Source organism: Panicum virgatum, chromosome 6K (assembly GCF_016808335.1).
Source record: "Panicum virgatum strain AP13 chromosome 6K, P.virgatum_v5, whole genome shotgun sequence".
NCBI lineage: Eukaryota > Viridiplantae > Streptophyta > Magnoliopsida > Poales > Poaceae > Panicum > Panicum virgatum.
Window position 1 is genome coordinate 11,837,002 of NC_053141.1, and position 17,107 is coordinate 11,854,108.

At 43.0% G+C, this 17,107-nt stretch overlaps 2 protein-coding genes across 3 annotated transcripts; one reads left to right on the forward strand and one right to left on the reverse strand.

The window, feature by feature from the left end:
* LOC120711763 (SKP1-like protein 21) lies at positions 1-4,644 on the reverse strand. 2 transcript variants are annotated; one of them, XM_039997401.1, is made up of 10 exons: positions 4,514-4,644; positions 2,914-3,165; positions 2,568-2,792; positions 2,288-2,479; positions 1,996-2,106; positions 1,818-1,893; positions 1,020-1,120; positions 779-936; positions 372-470; positions 1-298 (listed from the first exon to the last, which is right to left on the reverse strand). In XM_039997401.1, coding segments are annotated over exons 2-10 (999 nt in total). In that variant the 5' UTR covers positions 2,950-3,165; positions 4,514-4,644; the 3' UTR covers positions 1-297. The 2 variants fall into 2 exon arrangements, with proteins under 2 accessions (XP_039853335.1, XP_039853336.1); XM_039997402.1 differs by lacking the exon at positions 4,514-4,644 and having other exon boundaries at positions 2,914-3,083; positions 3,155-3,173.
* A 5,676-nt stretch (positions 4,645-10,320) lies between these two features.
* On the forward strand, positions 10,321-13,998 carry LOC120713240. The gene is made up of 2 exons (XM_039999233.1): positions 10,321-10,411; positions 12,682-13,998. Exon 2 carries the CDS (start codon positions 12,718-12,720, stop codon positions 13,996-13,998), a length of 1,281 nt encoding a protein of 426 aa, XP_039855167.1. The 5' UTR covers positions 10,321-10,411; positions 12,682-12,717.
* The last annotated feature ends 3,109 nt before the right edge of the window (positions 13,999-17,107 follow it).

Here is a 17,107-nt window from a genome sequence, read left to right on the forward strand (position 1 = left end):
TGAAGCAACCAGCACAATTATTTTCACCAACTTCCAAGACACGGCATTTTTTACCCTTGTAATTATTCATAAAGATAGTTCCTGTCAAAATTAATGAACATACATAGGTTCAAAACTTCTGGTTTACACTCACAAGTCACTCCACTTCTTTTCTGGGGGTAAACACAGGTTGGACACTACTTTCTTGATGAAAAGCAGGGAACATACAACTCACAGAACAAACTATTGCTGCTTGCAATGCCGTCCTGTGTTTCTCTCGAACAAAACTCCTCCCTGCCTAAGGTTTTCCGCCTCCACTCTAACAGCAAAAAACCTCATCAAGATAATCCTATGCAGAAAAACTAACAGAGAAGTCTGCGAGAACTATTTACCACTGCGCACCAACATGCGACTCCATCCGTTGGTCCTGGTCCAAACGCATTCTTTCAGGCCAAACCAAGTTCAACTTCATCGCAAAGTCCGCCACTTCTCTGCATGTCAAGAACAAGGCTTATTATTTCAGAACAGGGCAGTTTCATGCATGTCAACAGTAGATGGTTTAATAGCGTCCTAAACACAGCCTGAATCAAATGATAGACACAAGCAACAACTCCACATACAGACAGAAGTTGGATCGAATGACGGATAGCAGTATTTTACAGAATCCATGAATTTCCAGCCCAAAAATCATATTTCTTGACTTTCGGGGTCAACAAAATGCTTTACAATTTAGGAATAGACTAATAGGACAAAAAAGGAGCCTACATGCATGCACCCATAAGAAATCTCATGTCCTCACCTATCAATCTCTTCCCTCATTGCAGGATCAAGTCCATCATCGAGTTCAGCATCGTCAAAGGGGTACTCAATATCACCCTCCAAATCTGGCCTTCGGCAAGGAAGCCCAGAAATATTACCACTGTCTGCTTTGTGCGGAACCACACAGCTAGCTCCCTCCTGAACTACCAAAAAAATTATGTAAGGAATACTATATTCTATATAAAGTTACACCCAAGAGAAAAAGAGACTGGAGCTCTAACCTTATTTACAGGTTCAGAGTTCGCTTTTGCGGGGTTCTTAGCTTGATCTTTTCTTCTTTTAGTCTTTCTCTTATTTTTAGCAGCTTTCCCGCCCCTGGAATCTGTAAAATGGTTACATGAAACCTAAGAATTTTTTAACAAAAAAAAACAAAGAACTCATGGAAGAAGTTCTTGTGTTGCATGCTTTTGCTGGCTTGTGGACGTTAGGGGAATAGATTATCAATCTTACAGCAGACTAAAATAATCACATGCTCCTGCAGTGCCTAGTTCAAATTTCCTTTAATCTAATGAAGCAGTCTACCAATAAATATTGTATTAAACTTGATGGAGAAAATACCACCATAAACCCTGACTCTACAAAAGGTCGTGACAAGATAATATTGTTATGCTTAACCCACAAATAATCATATACATCCACTTTAATGTCAGTGCCAAACTACTGCTAAAACTGCTATCAAATTCATGTGTAGTAGCTTAATATGTTCAGTCCGGGACAAAATTTTTGTTGTGGTTTTATGACTGCTCAATATTAAACAGCACAGAAAGTAATGGTCAAATGGTGAACAGATTAAATTCTAGTGCATTTTTTTGCCATTATACTCAAATATTTACAATTTTTCTCTAAAGAAACCAAAATAACTTATAATTGCTGGAAAACACAAAAGGTTTATTCACTGTAGGACATCATTTTGTGCAATGGACACTGGACAGGATACCAAACGTAGTGCAAACACGGAACACCAGATATTTTTGTAGTTTCTGTGGCAAAATGCTTAAATATTCAATATAATCACTAACCTCCATCACCATTTATAAAACAAAGTAATTCATCCAAAGATCTCTCATCCTTTTGCTCTTCCTGTGTTTGAACATCCTGAAATAAAGCGAACGTCAGAAACCAACATAAAACTAGAACACATCCAGGTCAATGAGGGAAATATCATTGAACACACTGCATAGATTCAGCCATAAATACCTTCAGTTTCTGGCGCTCCTGGAGTTCTTTCCGCTTCTTTGCATACAACCGGTTCAATAAACGAATTGTAGGATCATCATTTATATTTTTTAGTGGCTCCAATTTCTCTTCCTGAGTGACAATAAGTTTTCACAAATAAGTATTGGAAGTGTCATTGTCTCAAATGAAAAAAAAATCTGCTTTATCTCTCTGCTCTTGTGATGATGTTTGGTTTTTGAACTCCAGAGGGGTGAATTATAATCAGAAGATCAAATGAGCTTTTCATATCTGAGAATATAAATGGTACTCTTACCTCTGTCAAGTCATCTGGTAAATGAAATATATCTCGAACTTCATCGGGTGTCTTTCCTCCTATGATTCGAGCAAGTGCTCCACAAGTAAGATCAACTAGTGGCCTTAACTGTAGACCGAGGGCTGCAGAAGCCAACTTGCAGAGTTTTTCTGTGTCTATCCGGACAAACTTTTCATCGAATGACTTGCGCTCCTGCAAATTAAGGAAATCCCTACTAAGATATGTTGGAGAAATTATAGTCCAAAAAAAATCTTCAAGAAAATTACAAACTGTTGCAAACCTTGTTTGAGCGTCCAGGGACCTGATGAAACCGACAATAGTCAAGAATCAAACTCAAGCTTGCCGGATTAACTCTTTCTGGGAGGACAATAGCATGATTTTTAGATGATCCTGTCCCATTTTTCACTATTTCCCGACATATCATAGGACAGAACATCGCAACTTCCTCCTCCACTTGCTGTATGGAACCATCAAAGCACTGAAGCCATATATAAGTCTTCAATGCCTGTTAAGAGTTCACCAATAAACTTGAATTAGGCCCAAACCAGATATATGGATCCAACTTTTTACCTCTGATTAGCAGAAAACAAAAAGGTCAAAATTAAGGTGTGCAAAAGGGAATGTACCTCTGGTTTTATTACTGCTAACTCGCTCTCTGACATGATTGCCCAATGCCAGATAAATAATGATGCTAATAAAACCAGATACAAGGGGGAATTTACAAAGAATTCCTTTCAAGGTATACAACCACCACTGGAATCTCCAATGTCAGGCAACTAGCTGAGAAAACTTTATCCTATAGAACAAATCTTGGTAATCCTTTTTCACCTTCAGATCAAACAATAAGGCATAAAATTTAGCTTCAACCTGTGATTAACCTGCAGTAGAGAACAAGGCCAAGATGCATAACTGGAGGAAGCTTTTGCCTACAATGGATGAATAGTAACAGTAAAATGAATGACCACAGCATAGTAAAAACTGTGAGAAGATATCCGACAGGAGTAACCAATTTCAGGTAGACATTCAATGTCCAAACCATTTCTACTGAAGTTGTGAGCAGTCAAAATTGCATGATGCAAATTAAGACAATGCCGGTAACAAGAATATAAAAGAAACAGAGTAATCTTTATTTCAAAATTAATCTAAATGTGAAGGCAATTGTTTCACTGATTTAAAGAAGTACTAATGCTTAATGAGTTGAGTACCAAATAAGGGACAGAAAGAAGCCATCGTTGCACTCAGGGTAAAGCTATGTAGGGCCAAGGTGGTGCAGATACGCCCAAATCATCGATGAATCGTACTGGTTACCAGCTCATTTTGACTATTTATTACCTCCCAACCCCTTCTTTACTGCAAAGGCATGTTTCCAGCATCAGCCGTACTACGGCCCAGTCAGCCACGTTGCTCCACCCAACATCTTGGTGCACAAAAAAGCAGAATGTGTCATGCATTTCCGCTTACATCTGAGCTAGCCCCCAGTGCCATGTGTCGCCTTATGTTTCTATTTATGTATAAGAGCACATATACAAGTAGTTGTCAAATGGGCAGTGTTACATGGGCACAGGAGTTGGGTGTCGGCTTCCGACCCGGGTGCAGGTGTCTGATTCGGCAACTTTTTCAGGGACATGCCACGAACCCATTTGGAATCCGACACGGGTGCCGGAATCCGACATACTGACATAGTTGTCCAGGTAGCAATGCTTGTCGCAATCTGTGATTTTCAAAAAGTTCATATTGCCGGTTACGTATAGGGCTATCTGTATCCCTTAATACTACAACACCAGTGGCGCATCCTCCGGGTATCGGCCCTAGCTTCCCCCCTGATTGAATAGCGAGGCACAAGTGATAAATGATCCCGAACAAAAATTGAGTAGCGACCAGCAAAGCGGGCAAACAACAATCAAACAGGGTCGGGGCACAAAGGACGGAAGTCATGCCCCCAAAATGGCCGCAAATCTCTCCGCAAGGCGGCGGTAGTTCCGGTAACCAGATTCCGGGGCCCTGCCAACCCCCGGGGCGCGTACCAATCCGCATCCAGCCGGAATGGACAAGCCTCAGCGGGTGGAGGGAGGCGCCCACCCGCACGCAATCGCAGCCCCGTGGCAGCGAAATGGGGGGGGGGGGGACTAAACCCTAACTGGAAATCGGCGCCCGCGGGGAGCGATTGCGAGGCGATTCCCAGCCAACCCGAGGAGGGGCGCGCGAGGAGGAAGTGGGGGGCCGTACCTGCGGCGGCGCGGGAGGGAGGGCGCGGGAACGAGGAGGCTCCGAAGAGAGACGAGGCGGCGGCGCGGTGGCGGCGGCGAGGATAGAACGGAAGGGTCGGTCGGCAATGGCTTGACATGACGTGGTGTTGGGTCCAACCGATCGTAACGGCGCCCGCGGGCCTGTGGGCCATCAGCGGACGGGCGAGCTTGGCCCACCACCAGGGTGGGCCGCAACTTTAGCGTGATGCTGGGCCGCCGGTTGTCGAATTTCATAACGATAGGTATTGTTGCGAAAGGGTCGGTAGGCTATTGTTTACAAGAGCCTCGGTAGCACTGAGGTTCTCGGTTCGACTCCTCATGGGAGCGAATATTTTGAGATTTAACGGCGTTGTACATTCATTGGTAGGCGCGGCGCTTGTGGTGACTTCGTCAATCTTGAGGATTTGCCGGCTCAATCTTCGAAGATGCACATAGGGGTAGGGTTTGCGTATGTGTGTTCATAGAAGTGTGAGTCTGCATGTGTTGTGAGTGTCTGAGTTGTACTGTGTAATCTAAAAAAATAATAATAGGTATTGTTTGCTCATTATTTATTTAAATTTAAATTTAAATGCCACGCGCCGCGCGATATTGCTTCACCACGCCACTTGCTAACCAAAATCATAAAACAGGGGGGGGGGATGCTTGGATGCCCAAACAGAAAAGGTAATATTTGCGTGCAGCTTGTTCTTCTTCTCCAGGTAAGGTAATAGCTGTCTGTTCGCCCCTTGCACAAACATCATTTTTTTCCAGTGGTATAAAGATCTAGTACATTCCGAAGGTATTCTTGTGCACAAGAAAATAAAGTATTCCAACGCCAGTTTTAGTAGTTGATCGTTGATCGGGAGTGCTAGTGTTGAGTTTGGATCCAGACAGTGATTCGGTCGATCACTTTTGACTCCCGCCGTGCCGACAACACATTTCATTTCTATGTAACGCTAATTTTGGTCGGGCGCCAGCGAACGGTTTGGCAATACCAGTAAGCAATGCCAAGGAAGCCTAAAAAACTCCCAGCAAACACTTTGCTGACTCGGAGTAAGCACTACCGGCTTTACCAAGCGCAATGGGCACTTGGCAAAGCTGAAAAGCTCCCAGAAAAGCCTTTGCCGACTCGGCAAAAAATACACGGCAAATAGTTGGTCGACAAAGAGCCTTTTGCCGAGTGCCAAAATAAATACTCGGCAAAGAATTTTCCAAAAAATAAGAAAATCAATTTTAAAAATAGTAAAAAAGTATTTTAATTTGAGAAGGACCCTATTGACCAGCCACTTGCCGTAGCAATTTTCACGCACTTCGCGGATGGTGGGATTCAAAACCACGACCTCGGCTTTGCATGTTCCCTCCTTTAACCACTGCACCACACAAGTCTTTATATCTATATACCATACCGGTTCCTGTTATTCTATACTCAGCCGGTATTAAAATGACTATTTGAAGCGCTAAATGAATCCAGATGAAAAAGTTATAAACTACAAAAATTTCTTAATTTTTGTACAACTTCCATTTTGGTTGTTTCCCCATCCGAGGTCTTACTAAATTTAAATTTCAAATTTGAGAAATTGAAATGTAGTTTTCGCTGACAAGATGATTTCAAAATAAAAAGTTGTCAACTACAAAGTTTCATAACTTTTTGAGATATATAACTTTCATTTTGGCTGTTTCCCCATCCGATGTACTTTAAAAAAAATCAAATTTCAAATTTGAGCAGTTCAAGCATAATTTCCGTTAGCAAGATGATTTCAAATCAAAAAGTTGTCAACTACAAAGTTTCATAACTTTTCGAGATCTACAACTGTCATTTTGGCTATTTCCCATCTGAGGTTGTTTACAAAATTTGAATTTCAAATTTGAAAAATACAAACGTAGGTTTCGTTGGCAAAACTAATTCAAATTTAAAAGTGTTCAACTACAAAGTTGTCCAACTTCTGAAGATCTACAACTTTTTTTTCATCATTTGTTCATCTGATATAGAGATAGTAACGTTGTTCACAAATGTTATATATCTATTTTCTAGTTTCAGAAAACTATACAAGAGATCTAGATTTTATGAACAACATTACTATCGCTTTGTCGAATGAAGAAATGATCAAAATAAAAGTTGTATATCTTGAGAAGTTATACAACTTTGTAGTTGAATACTTTTTCATTTGAATTAATTTACTGCTTCAAAATATACTTTGAAGTTGTTATTTGCCGAGTGCTTTTTGTTTAGCACTCGGCAAAGTTATTTTTGCCGAGTGTCTTTTGCCCAGCACTCGGCAAAGAAGCTCTTTGCCGAGTGTTGAATTTCAGGCACTTGGCAAAAGTATATTTTGCCAAGTATAAAAGAAAAAAAACACTCGGCAAAGGCCATATTTGTCCAGTGCTTTTATTTTGCCGAGTATTTTTGGCAGCACTCGGCAAAAAGAATGTTTGCCGAGTGCCCAGTGGAATGCACATGGCAAACCATTAGGCACTCGGCATTGGTTTTCCGGTCGTGAAGGGGTTGCATCTAAATGTGCTCTTAAGATAAGTACATTACTACATGTTAATAATTTTATAGGTTATCTCCTACAGTTGGACATCAAATTTTTATGATATGAAGAAGAGAGGGGAGAAGAGACTGCCTCATCAACTAAAATTAAGGATTATGAGATCGCTTTCTCATCATTGTACAAGCTATTGTTGTCATATTACTCAAAATATTATTTTTTTCACTCAAAATACTATTGCGAGACAAAAAAATACCACCTATTATAGATAAAGGTGTATGTTGTCTGTTAAGTCATCTTAAGATTATGTGCTATTGTATAAGATTGCCTATGTTAGACGGCTCTAATATACTTGCTCTTATGGTACGGTTTGTTTATGATTTTGATTGGCCAAACCAAAGGAATTTGGCGCTATTTCGATGTGTGGCTAAAAATTAGAGCGTGGGGCGTGGGCTAACTTAGCATCTGACCTACAAGCGGGCCCCACGTGTTAGTAGGCCCAACTCAGCGTTTCTACCCATCTCAGCATACCACATGGCTAAAAATGGTACGCAAAACCAACTATGTGGGCTAAGTACACGGTTTTGCAAAGTTGGAGAGGTTAAATAGTCCAACCATAATTTTTTTGGAGGGGGTGTGGGAGGGGGCGGGGGGGGGGGGGGACGGTGTAGATTTCTTCCCATATATATGTTCCACTGTTTTCTCCTTTCCACAACCATGTACAGTGCAAGCTTTTCAAAAAAAAAACAACCATGTACAGTCAGTAGAGTGTACAATATTTGTTAAGAGCAGAAATACTCAAATTACAAAAACAGATACACATACAAAATGAGAAGAAGTAAATCTCTGTATTGTATTGATCAGGACGTGAAGTCCTTTCGGAAAGCAACCACCAGTGGCGGTTCCTGGTGTTGATCACCTGTAATAAATGATTCACAATAGTTCTATCACTAAACTTCTATACATGATCGCTAATGATTTTCATATTCCCATACACTACTACATAAATGCTTTGTAGGGGCAGAAAAAAATATATTTGTAGGAATGGGCGCAGTACCCGCTCCTACCTCTTGCAGCTAGAAATGGTGCCTGTAAAAGCGGGTAAGGCGCCGGTCCCTACAAATAAATTTCTAGGGGCGGGTCACGGCGTCACCCGCCCCTACTAACTGATTTAAAAAATAAAAAATTACCCGCACCGGCCGTCCGGCGCTAGGTCGCCACCCCGTGTCCGGCCGTGCATCCCGCCGCCGCTTATCCCGCCACCGCTCGTCCCGGTCGCCGTAGCTCGGTCGCCACGCTCGTCCAGGCCGCCACTCCCTCCTGCCCACCGCGCTCGATGGGGCCTCAGGGGGAGGCCGTGCGCCGGCCACCGCCGCTCGTCCAGGCCACCACTCGCGCACGACCGCCGCGCTCAACGGGACCGAGGGGGAGGCCACGTGCCCACCACCGCTCGTCCAGTCTGCCACCCACTGCTAGAAAAATGAGCATTTGTCCCTGCACATTAGCACCGGTTAACTTTTGGTCCGGTACTAAAGTCGCCCCCGAGTCATTTTAATACCGGGTCCAATTTAAACGCTCCCGGTGCCACTTTAGTACCGGGCCAAGACACCAGCCGGTACTAAATGTCATCTTTTAGTACCGGCTGGTGTCTTGGTCCGGTACTAAAGTGGCGCGGTCATTTAGTACCGGGCCAAGACACCGGCCGGTACTAAAAGGCGACATTTAGTACCGGCCGATGTCTTGGTTCGGTACTAAATGGTATTCCACGGGTTATTCAAAAGAAAAGCATCCTCCACTGAACCACATGGGGTTCGTAAGTGGGATGGTAAGAAAACTACACGTGAGACAGGAGGTTGTGGGTTTGAATTCTTGTGACTACGGAGGTGCACTTATCTGAATGGAGCACTTAGTACCGGTTGCTGCGGCCGGTACTAAATGGTCAGCCGGTACCAGTGCTGCTTTTTCTTGTAGAGACTGCCTGGCCGCCACGCTAGGCCTCCAATCCCGCCGGTACTAGTGCTGCCGCCTTTTCTTGTAGTGACCGCCTAGCCGCCACGCTAGGCCGCCACTCCCGCCCACCCGTTGCACTCGACAGGGTCGCAGGGGAGGCCGCGCGTCCGCCGCACTCGCGGGCTGCAGGGGACGGTTGTGGCGCCCGCCGCTCTCAACGGAGCAGTAGGGGAGGAGGAGAGAGAGAGGAGAGAAGGCGAGAGGACAAGGGATCGAAGGAGGTGTGTGGTTGCCGTGGGAGACGGGATGGAGATGGAGAGATAAGGATGAGGGACGAGAGAGAGAGGACAAGGGAGGAGAAAGGTGTCGTTGTCCGCGCGTCTTGTGCTTGCCGCTACAGACTGCAGTGAGTGAATATTTTTAAGCCCGCGCATTTGATTCAAATTTTTTAGGGGTGGATGAATTGTGACCCACCCCTAGAAATGACATTTGTAGGGGCGGGTCATCTCATCACCAGCTCTTAAAAATGGTGTTCATTTTTAGGGGCGGGTGATCCCATCATCCGTCTCTACAAATTGATTTTTAGGGACGGGATGCTACAGTAGTCTCGATTTATTTATAGGAATAGACTGTTTTTTTGACCCGCCTCTAAAAAAATATGGAGTGTTCCTATAAATTGTTTTTGTAGTAGTGATATTCTGAAATAGCAACGCTCAAAATCTAATCTAGTGAGTTGGCTCTGAATAATACAGAATCCCCCATTATTACTATCTTATAATTATTGGAATTCATAAATTCTAGATATTTTGTGCAGATTTTCGCTACAAAGATTTGATGAAATCAGACAATTTGGATTTCCGGAACTACATGGGTACGGTCATTACAACCACATATTTTTGCTGGCTGGGAGTGTTGAATGACTCAAGGAGCAAGGCTGGCCTTAATTCAATAGCACTGAGCGTGTGTCATGGGGCAAGAGTAATGCTACCCCGGCACTGGTTCCTCCGCAGTAACCAAAGGAACTCGGTGCCACCAACATGTGGGCCCTCAATTCTCGACCATTATGCTTGCTCTTCATGGCTGTCCGTTATTCAGAGTGTCAAGATGGAAGCACGGAAGCATGCAAGTCATTGCAACAACTTTTCCTTCCGAATAAAGCAGGTACAGGCTCATGGATGGCATAGGTAGGAAAGGCATATCTAACCTCACCTTACTCATACGCCAAGAAACGTATACATACATTAAAGGACTTGCATAGATGCATACAGCCAAAGAGCAGCATCTCTAAAAAAAAAAGCTCTTCTTCAGTACTCTTTGCATTATATATTCACAAGAAGAGAATGCTGGGACTATATTAAGACTGTTCAGAAGCTGGTGGAGTTCCACAAGCCAAAGCTAACCTGAAACACTTGGCATTTGGCTAAAAGTAGAGGAAGCATTATTATTCATCCAAAGCTAAGGTAAGCACAATATTTGGATCAATTTTATATATCTCAGATCCATTATTATATTATTTCCTCTAGTGCTGCCATCTGACAAGAAATATATTGTTACCTAAAGGTAATTTAGTTTATAACCATAAACAACTTTTAATGTCGACAGTATACTGCAAGAATAAACCAATCATATGTTTTATGTATCTAAATTGCTACATAGGGGTGCAAATGGGTGACTCTTAGGTGCACCTCTAACCCTTTGTAGTTCAAATATTTATACTATTTTTTTCAAAATGAGATCCTATTTTGAAGAAGTAGTACAAATATTTGAACTAAGAAGGGTTGGACGTGCACCTAAGGGTCAACCATTTGCACCCATATTGCTACATATGAGAAAGAAAGTAGGGACATGTATATAGCATATAGATCAATCGAAGAGTGCACGCATGCTTCAATCATCTACAAACAAGAGTAAGCAAGGACTGACTCTTCCTAAAATACAAATTACCTAAGCTCGTCAAACTTAAGGAAGAATATATTGGTCCTTGTATGTTTCTTATAAATGTAAATAGGTCCTTGAAGAAGTAGGTATGGGTAGGCTCAAAGCAGCATTTAAAATCGCGGGCTATAGAATTTAGCGGGAGCTTGACCAAAACGCTATTTCACCGCTATAGCGGCACTATTCGGCGCTATAGCACGCTAATGAGCATCGCGACAGCTACTTCTGGCCACTATAGCGGCACTATTTTGGCGTTATAGTGTGCTATTTTTTACACTGAGCTTAAGTATACATGCTCATATAGATTTTTTATTTTTAATATGAAATTATACTTTAATTACATAATAATGCTCCAATCCTGCGAAACATCAAAACTAGATCCCTCTCGTCTGCCCAGTAGACGAAATTTAGATTTTGCCTACCCAGAGGATGAACATAATATAGCATTTTCGTCCAACCATTGGACGAAATCTAATTTCATCGGACCAGTGGAGGAAAGTGCATGGAAAAAATAATTTTTATGATGAAAACTAGATTTCATCTATCCAAGTGGCTCATTTTGGATGTATATAAAAAAACTTTAGGTAAAATCTTTGGCCAAAAAATTGTGCCTAAGTACAGGGAACTTTGGACTACAAAAATGTACCATTTGTTTTTGTGCAAAACATCAGAAAGGTGTTCAAATTTCAATTCAAAAACAAGAACTTAGAGCTGCTGGATATAGATAAGCTAACTAAATTTTGTCCAACGGCAAGACGAAAACTAGATTTCGTCTACCAATTGGACAAAAACTAGATTTCGTCTAACCGGGACTCCCTTCATAACCAAAATAATTGACGTTTTGGACAAAGTTTGAGTCAAACCTTGAGAATATAAATCATGAATAACTCTCAAGTTGTGGAGTTTGAAAATGTAAAAATTATATGAATATATTTGTTTTGAAAAATACTTTTATAAAAGTATACATATATCACTTTTTGATAAATAGTTTTAGAGAAATAAGAAGTCAAAGTTGTGTTTTGGAGACCGTGTCGCTGTCCTAAACATCAATTATTTTGAGTATGGCGGGAGTACACCAAATCTAGTTTTCATCATGCAGGCCCCACAAAAATTATCTTTTTCATGCATTTTCGTCCACTGCTTCGACGAAATTAGATTTCATCCAACGATAGGACAAAAATATTGTATTTCGTCACCTCATTAGATGAAATATCATATTTTCATCCTCTTGGTAGACGAAATTTAGATTTCGTCTGCTGGGCAGACAAAGGGACCTAGTTTTGGTATTTCGCAAGATTAGAGCATTATTTTGTAATTAAAGATAATTTTGTAATAAAAATTAAAAAGTTCTGCTCATACATACGACACCTAAAATGATGTAATAATTAAACATCTCAGAAAAATGTCGCGATAAATGGATTAATTTATTAATAAAATGGTGCGCTAAGATGTCCCAACATCCTTTATTTATCCTTTTCAGATTAAAATTTTGCTTTTAAATCCTTCATTTATTTTTATCTGATCTAAATATACAGCTAGGATAAGTCTAGGTTTATGACACTACTCATATGTTTTTTTGCGGGTAAAAAAAAGTAGGTAATTACAAAGTTCTTGTCGTATGAGCTAAGTCCATATCTATTTGGCATAATTTTGATATATATTCAGACATGGAGCCAAATCCAATTGTATTGAACCATAGTAGTCTTAAAAAGGTTTATTACTGTTATATTAAAATCAAACCTAACTTTAATCTAAAAAAAGCAAACCTAACTCATTATATATACCTTGTTGTTAGAAACAGGTGGTCCTAGAGATAGGAATCTTGTGCACAATGGAGAACTTGGTCAGGCTCTATTATGACTGGGAGATTCGGCTGCTAGTGCTTCTATGTTTTGCGATACAGCTGTTCCTCTTCTTTACTGGTGGCCTACGCCGGCACAACATCAAATTGCACGTCAGGCTTTCCATTTGGCTAGCGTATTTGGGAGCAGACATGGTAGCAGTTTATGCCCTTGGCTACCTCTCAAGAAACGTGGATGCCCACCCACTGGCTTTCTTCTGGGCACCCTTCCTCCTCGTCCACCTCGGCGGACAGGACACAATCACCGCTTTTGCCATGGAGGACAACAGCTTGTGGCACAGGCATTTGTTGAATCTTGGGGTGCAGGTTTTTCTTGCTGCATATGTTTTCTGGAAGTCAATCGGAAGGCACAATGTGGGGCTTCTTGTTTCAGGCACATTTGTGTTTATAGTGGGAGTAATCAAGTACGGAGAAAGGATATGGTCTCTCAGGTGTGGGAAGTTTGGAAGCCTTGAGGAATCCACTGGAGATCAGTATCAGTTGCCTTTTCCATGGCTGGTTGAAATCTTTGAGAAACTCTCTGGCCCTATGGAAAGAGAGTTTACTATGGAAAGAGAGTTTACTTATTACGACACTGTTTGCTTGGGTGTGTGTTCAATGCCAATAGTCTTTTCTATTTTTGTTTCTCGCATGGGAGACGTACGGTTCAGGACTTTTATCTATAGATTTCCTTGCATGAAGCAGAACCTCAAGCTGTTGGAGATTGGTCTTGGCATAATGTACGATGATCTCTACACCAAGGCTCTTGTGCTTAGAAAAAGGGGTGGCGTTATACTTCGTTGCATGACTCATTTATGTTCATGGATTGCATTTACAGTGTTCTTCCTTGCATGCGACAGAGGCTGGTACAGCAGAGTTGACATAGCAATCACCTACTTATTATTTGTCGGAGGGCTTTTCCTGGAAGTTTGTGGGTTGATTAGTCTCATGGCGTCACCATGGACCTTGGCATGGTTGAAGGCTCGTAGGCATGAGAAGCTTGCCTGGCTTTCTTTGTCTCTTTTTTCCAGTGGCCTCATTGGGCGGTGGTCAGAGAAAAGGCCACTGTGGTCCAATGCAATGGGACAGTACAACTTGTATGGTTGGATTGCGGACGACAGTGAGCAACACAAACCAAGGTCATTTAGTCAACAATGCATGACCATGGTCATAAGGATGGCCACATTATTTGGCGTTGAAAAGGAAGAATTGTTCTGGATCAGCAAGCTGTTGGACCGAGAGCACATCAAGGTGGATAGAGAGTACACCTGAGCACATATCCCAGATCAGATGTGGACGCCGATGAAGCAGCTGACACTAATGCTTTGGTGGAGGACTGCCGGAAGCTGTCCCGCTACATGATGTACCTCATGGTTGCTTCCCCTTCCCTGCTGCCTGTTGACCGAAGCTCGGTGGCTATGCTAGACTGGTGTCGGGGAGACAATGATGGAATCAGCTGGGTAAGTAGTGTCGAAGATCTTGATACTCTGCAGCCAGGCAAGGAAACACTAGAGAAGATCAAGGACGCGTGGATGCAGCTCATAATCTTCGCCGCCACCAAAGCACGGCCGGAGACGCTCGCGGCGCAGCTAGCCAGAGGAGGAGAGCTCCTCAGCTTCGTCTGGTTGCAGCTGGGGTTCTGTAGTATTAAGGGCAACTTGACCGACGAGGACAACTTGACCCATTTGATTTTTGGGTCATGAATCCGTAAGCTAGTATGTTAAAAAAAAATTATACCATAGGAAAATTTGAATACCCACACTTCAAATCCTGGGCCCGCCCCTGAGGACAACTTGACCGACGAGGAATTCCTCAGGGAGATTTTATTGAATACTAGTATCGGCAAAGTCTAGCGGGTAGAATTTTATATCCGCACCTGTACGAGCCGGGTTTCGGATACCCATTGGGTCTATTAATGATAGCATACATAATATGTTCCTTGGTCACATAAACTAGCATATTTTGAATTTATCGCTCATACAAGTAAATGCAAAGCATTAGTAAAATAGAGAACTAAACGTTTCATCCCGCACCATATTTTTTCTTATCTTAAGTATCTTTTATAAGTTATATGTAAGTAAATGCATTCAGTTCTAGCTAAATATTTCATCTAAAAAATGCAACAATGATGCATACACTTCACAACAAACTATATGCAAAATATCAATGTCACTTTCACATATGCTAGTTCACTCAATCTCATTATCAATCTATGTAGTTCATACATTCGCAAAAAATGAGACATAAGAGAATAAAGGAGTTCACTAGGTTATTATATTTCGGGTACCCAACGGGTACCCGCGGGTAATGATTCTTACCCGTGCTGTACCCGCGGGTAAAATTTTATACCCAAACCCGTATGCGCGGGTAAAATTTTGTACACATAACCTCACCCATTGAATCGGGTACCGGCGGGTAAAATTGCCATCCCTATTTGGTGGAGTGGCCGGTGGGGTGGACGGCGGCTACTGACACGCGGCATGCGAAGCCCCGTGTTGCTGGCCGGCGGGGTCCAGGGTTCTTTTTCTTACGTAATTTCTCACGATCGCTCGAGTGAATATTGTTTTTCTTTGTCACTCGTTTTTTTGCAGCACCATGTAATTCTGGCTTCCAATGTGATCCCTAGCAGTGTGGGCTCGAGGCCTAAGGGTGTTTGAGAGTACTATACTCCACCAAATTTAGCTCTACTCTATAAAAAAGATGCTCAAACACCTCAATCAACTCCACTCCACCTTTTTTTGTGAAGCTCCTCAGGTGCTACACCAAATCTTGGAGCTGGTAGAGTTGGGGGAAATTACCCACCATACCATCGGTTACATAGAAAAAATGCTTCCCTCGGCCTATTCTTGCGCTGACCGGTCCTCCCCACGACCCTGCCCATTGCAAAACACGCACTCCACCTTTCCCGGAGCCGCTGCCCCAGAGTCCCACCGCTGCCGCCGCCTGGAGATCTTGCTGCCGCCCCGGAGTCCCGCTGCCGCCGCCATGGAAGTCCGGCCCTGGATGATGCCTGTTTAGGATGTGCACCACGTGGCGGATCTCCTCGTCGCGGCTGATGACCGGGTCCAGCTTCCAGGCCTGCTCCATGAGGTGGTCCTCCCCGCCGTGAAGCTTCTCGAGCTCAGCGCGCACCCACGCCGCGGACACGCCAGCCTCCTTGAGGCAGTCGGAGATTTGCGAGTCCTCAAGCGCGGGAGCTACTCCGGCGGCGCGCGGGAGCTGCTCCGGCGGTGCCACCACCGTCCTCGGTCGCGCCGCCGCCGCCGTCCTTGGGTCCTGCCGCCGCCGCACTCGGGTCTCGTTGCCGCGGCAGCTCCAAAAAGTAGCTCCTGCAGCACGTACTGAGGAAGAAACCTACCACTCTATGACAGTATGGGTCCATAAGGATTGGTGGAGTGGAGTGGAGCCAAACAGGATAGAAAAAAATGATAAAGTGGAGCCGGAAGATGGAGTGGATTTCCTGGAGCGAAGCACTTTGTTTTAGAGTGGAATGCCGCCAAGCAGCCCCTAACACTCATGTGGTCATCGCGGGGATCTGGCCATAGTGCCGCGTGGAAATGTTGCGGGGGTCAGCAGATGCTCCTGCTACTCGCTTCGGCGCTTGGCATGCACACTCACAAACAGTCCAGCCATATGTATTAGTTATTTTTTGTTCACCGCTGTTCCCGTAAGTCTCTTCATGCACTTCATGTCATCTTCATATTCATACCCGAGATTGTTATGTTCATTTTTTAAAAAAAAGAGTTTCACTAAAGGAAAGTCTCAGAGAAGGGGTTTTTTGTTGTTCTTGTTTTGTCAATTTCCAATCAATAGATTTTATTTTTAATCCATTTTGAAACTGAATTGTCGTGTAATAATTCTAGGTTTTATGTAAATATTTCCATATTGATCTTATCTTAGCAATTTTACACTACTGGTCTCATATTACTGTTTTATTATTTTTGTTCAAAAATATGAAGTACTCGATGGATTACCATTTTCACACAGCTGATGGCCTCCATATTATTTACTCGAAGCACTCGATCAAGCACTTGGAGGATTCCAGAGGCACTCGAAACACTCGAAGATGCCTTCAGAGGTACTGAACACCTGCAGTACTCGACTACGAAGAGCTTGGGAGCTTGTCAGACCCGGAGCATAGAATATTCTAGAATAAGTGATATCACATGACATATACCTTATCCTCCTATAACTACCCGATTAGGTGTAGGACTAGTCGACATACAAGGAAACTACTCGACCAGGCTCGAGTAGAACTCTGAGCTAGTATTCGGCTAGGATTTCTATGTAATCATGTCCCCCGAGACTATATAAGGGCGGGCAGGGACCCCTCGAAAAGATCATCTACATCTAAGACAATACAAATAACCACACAGGATGT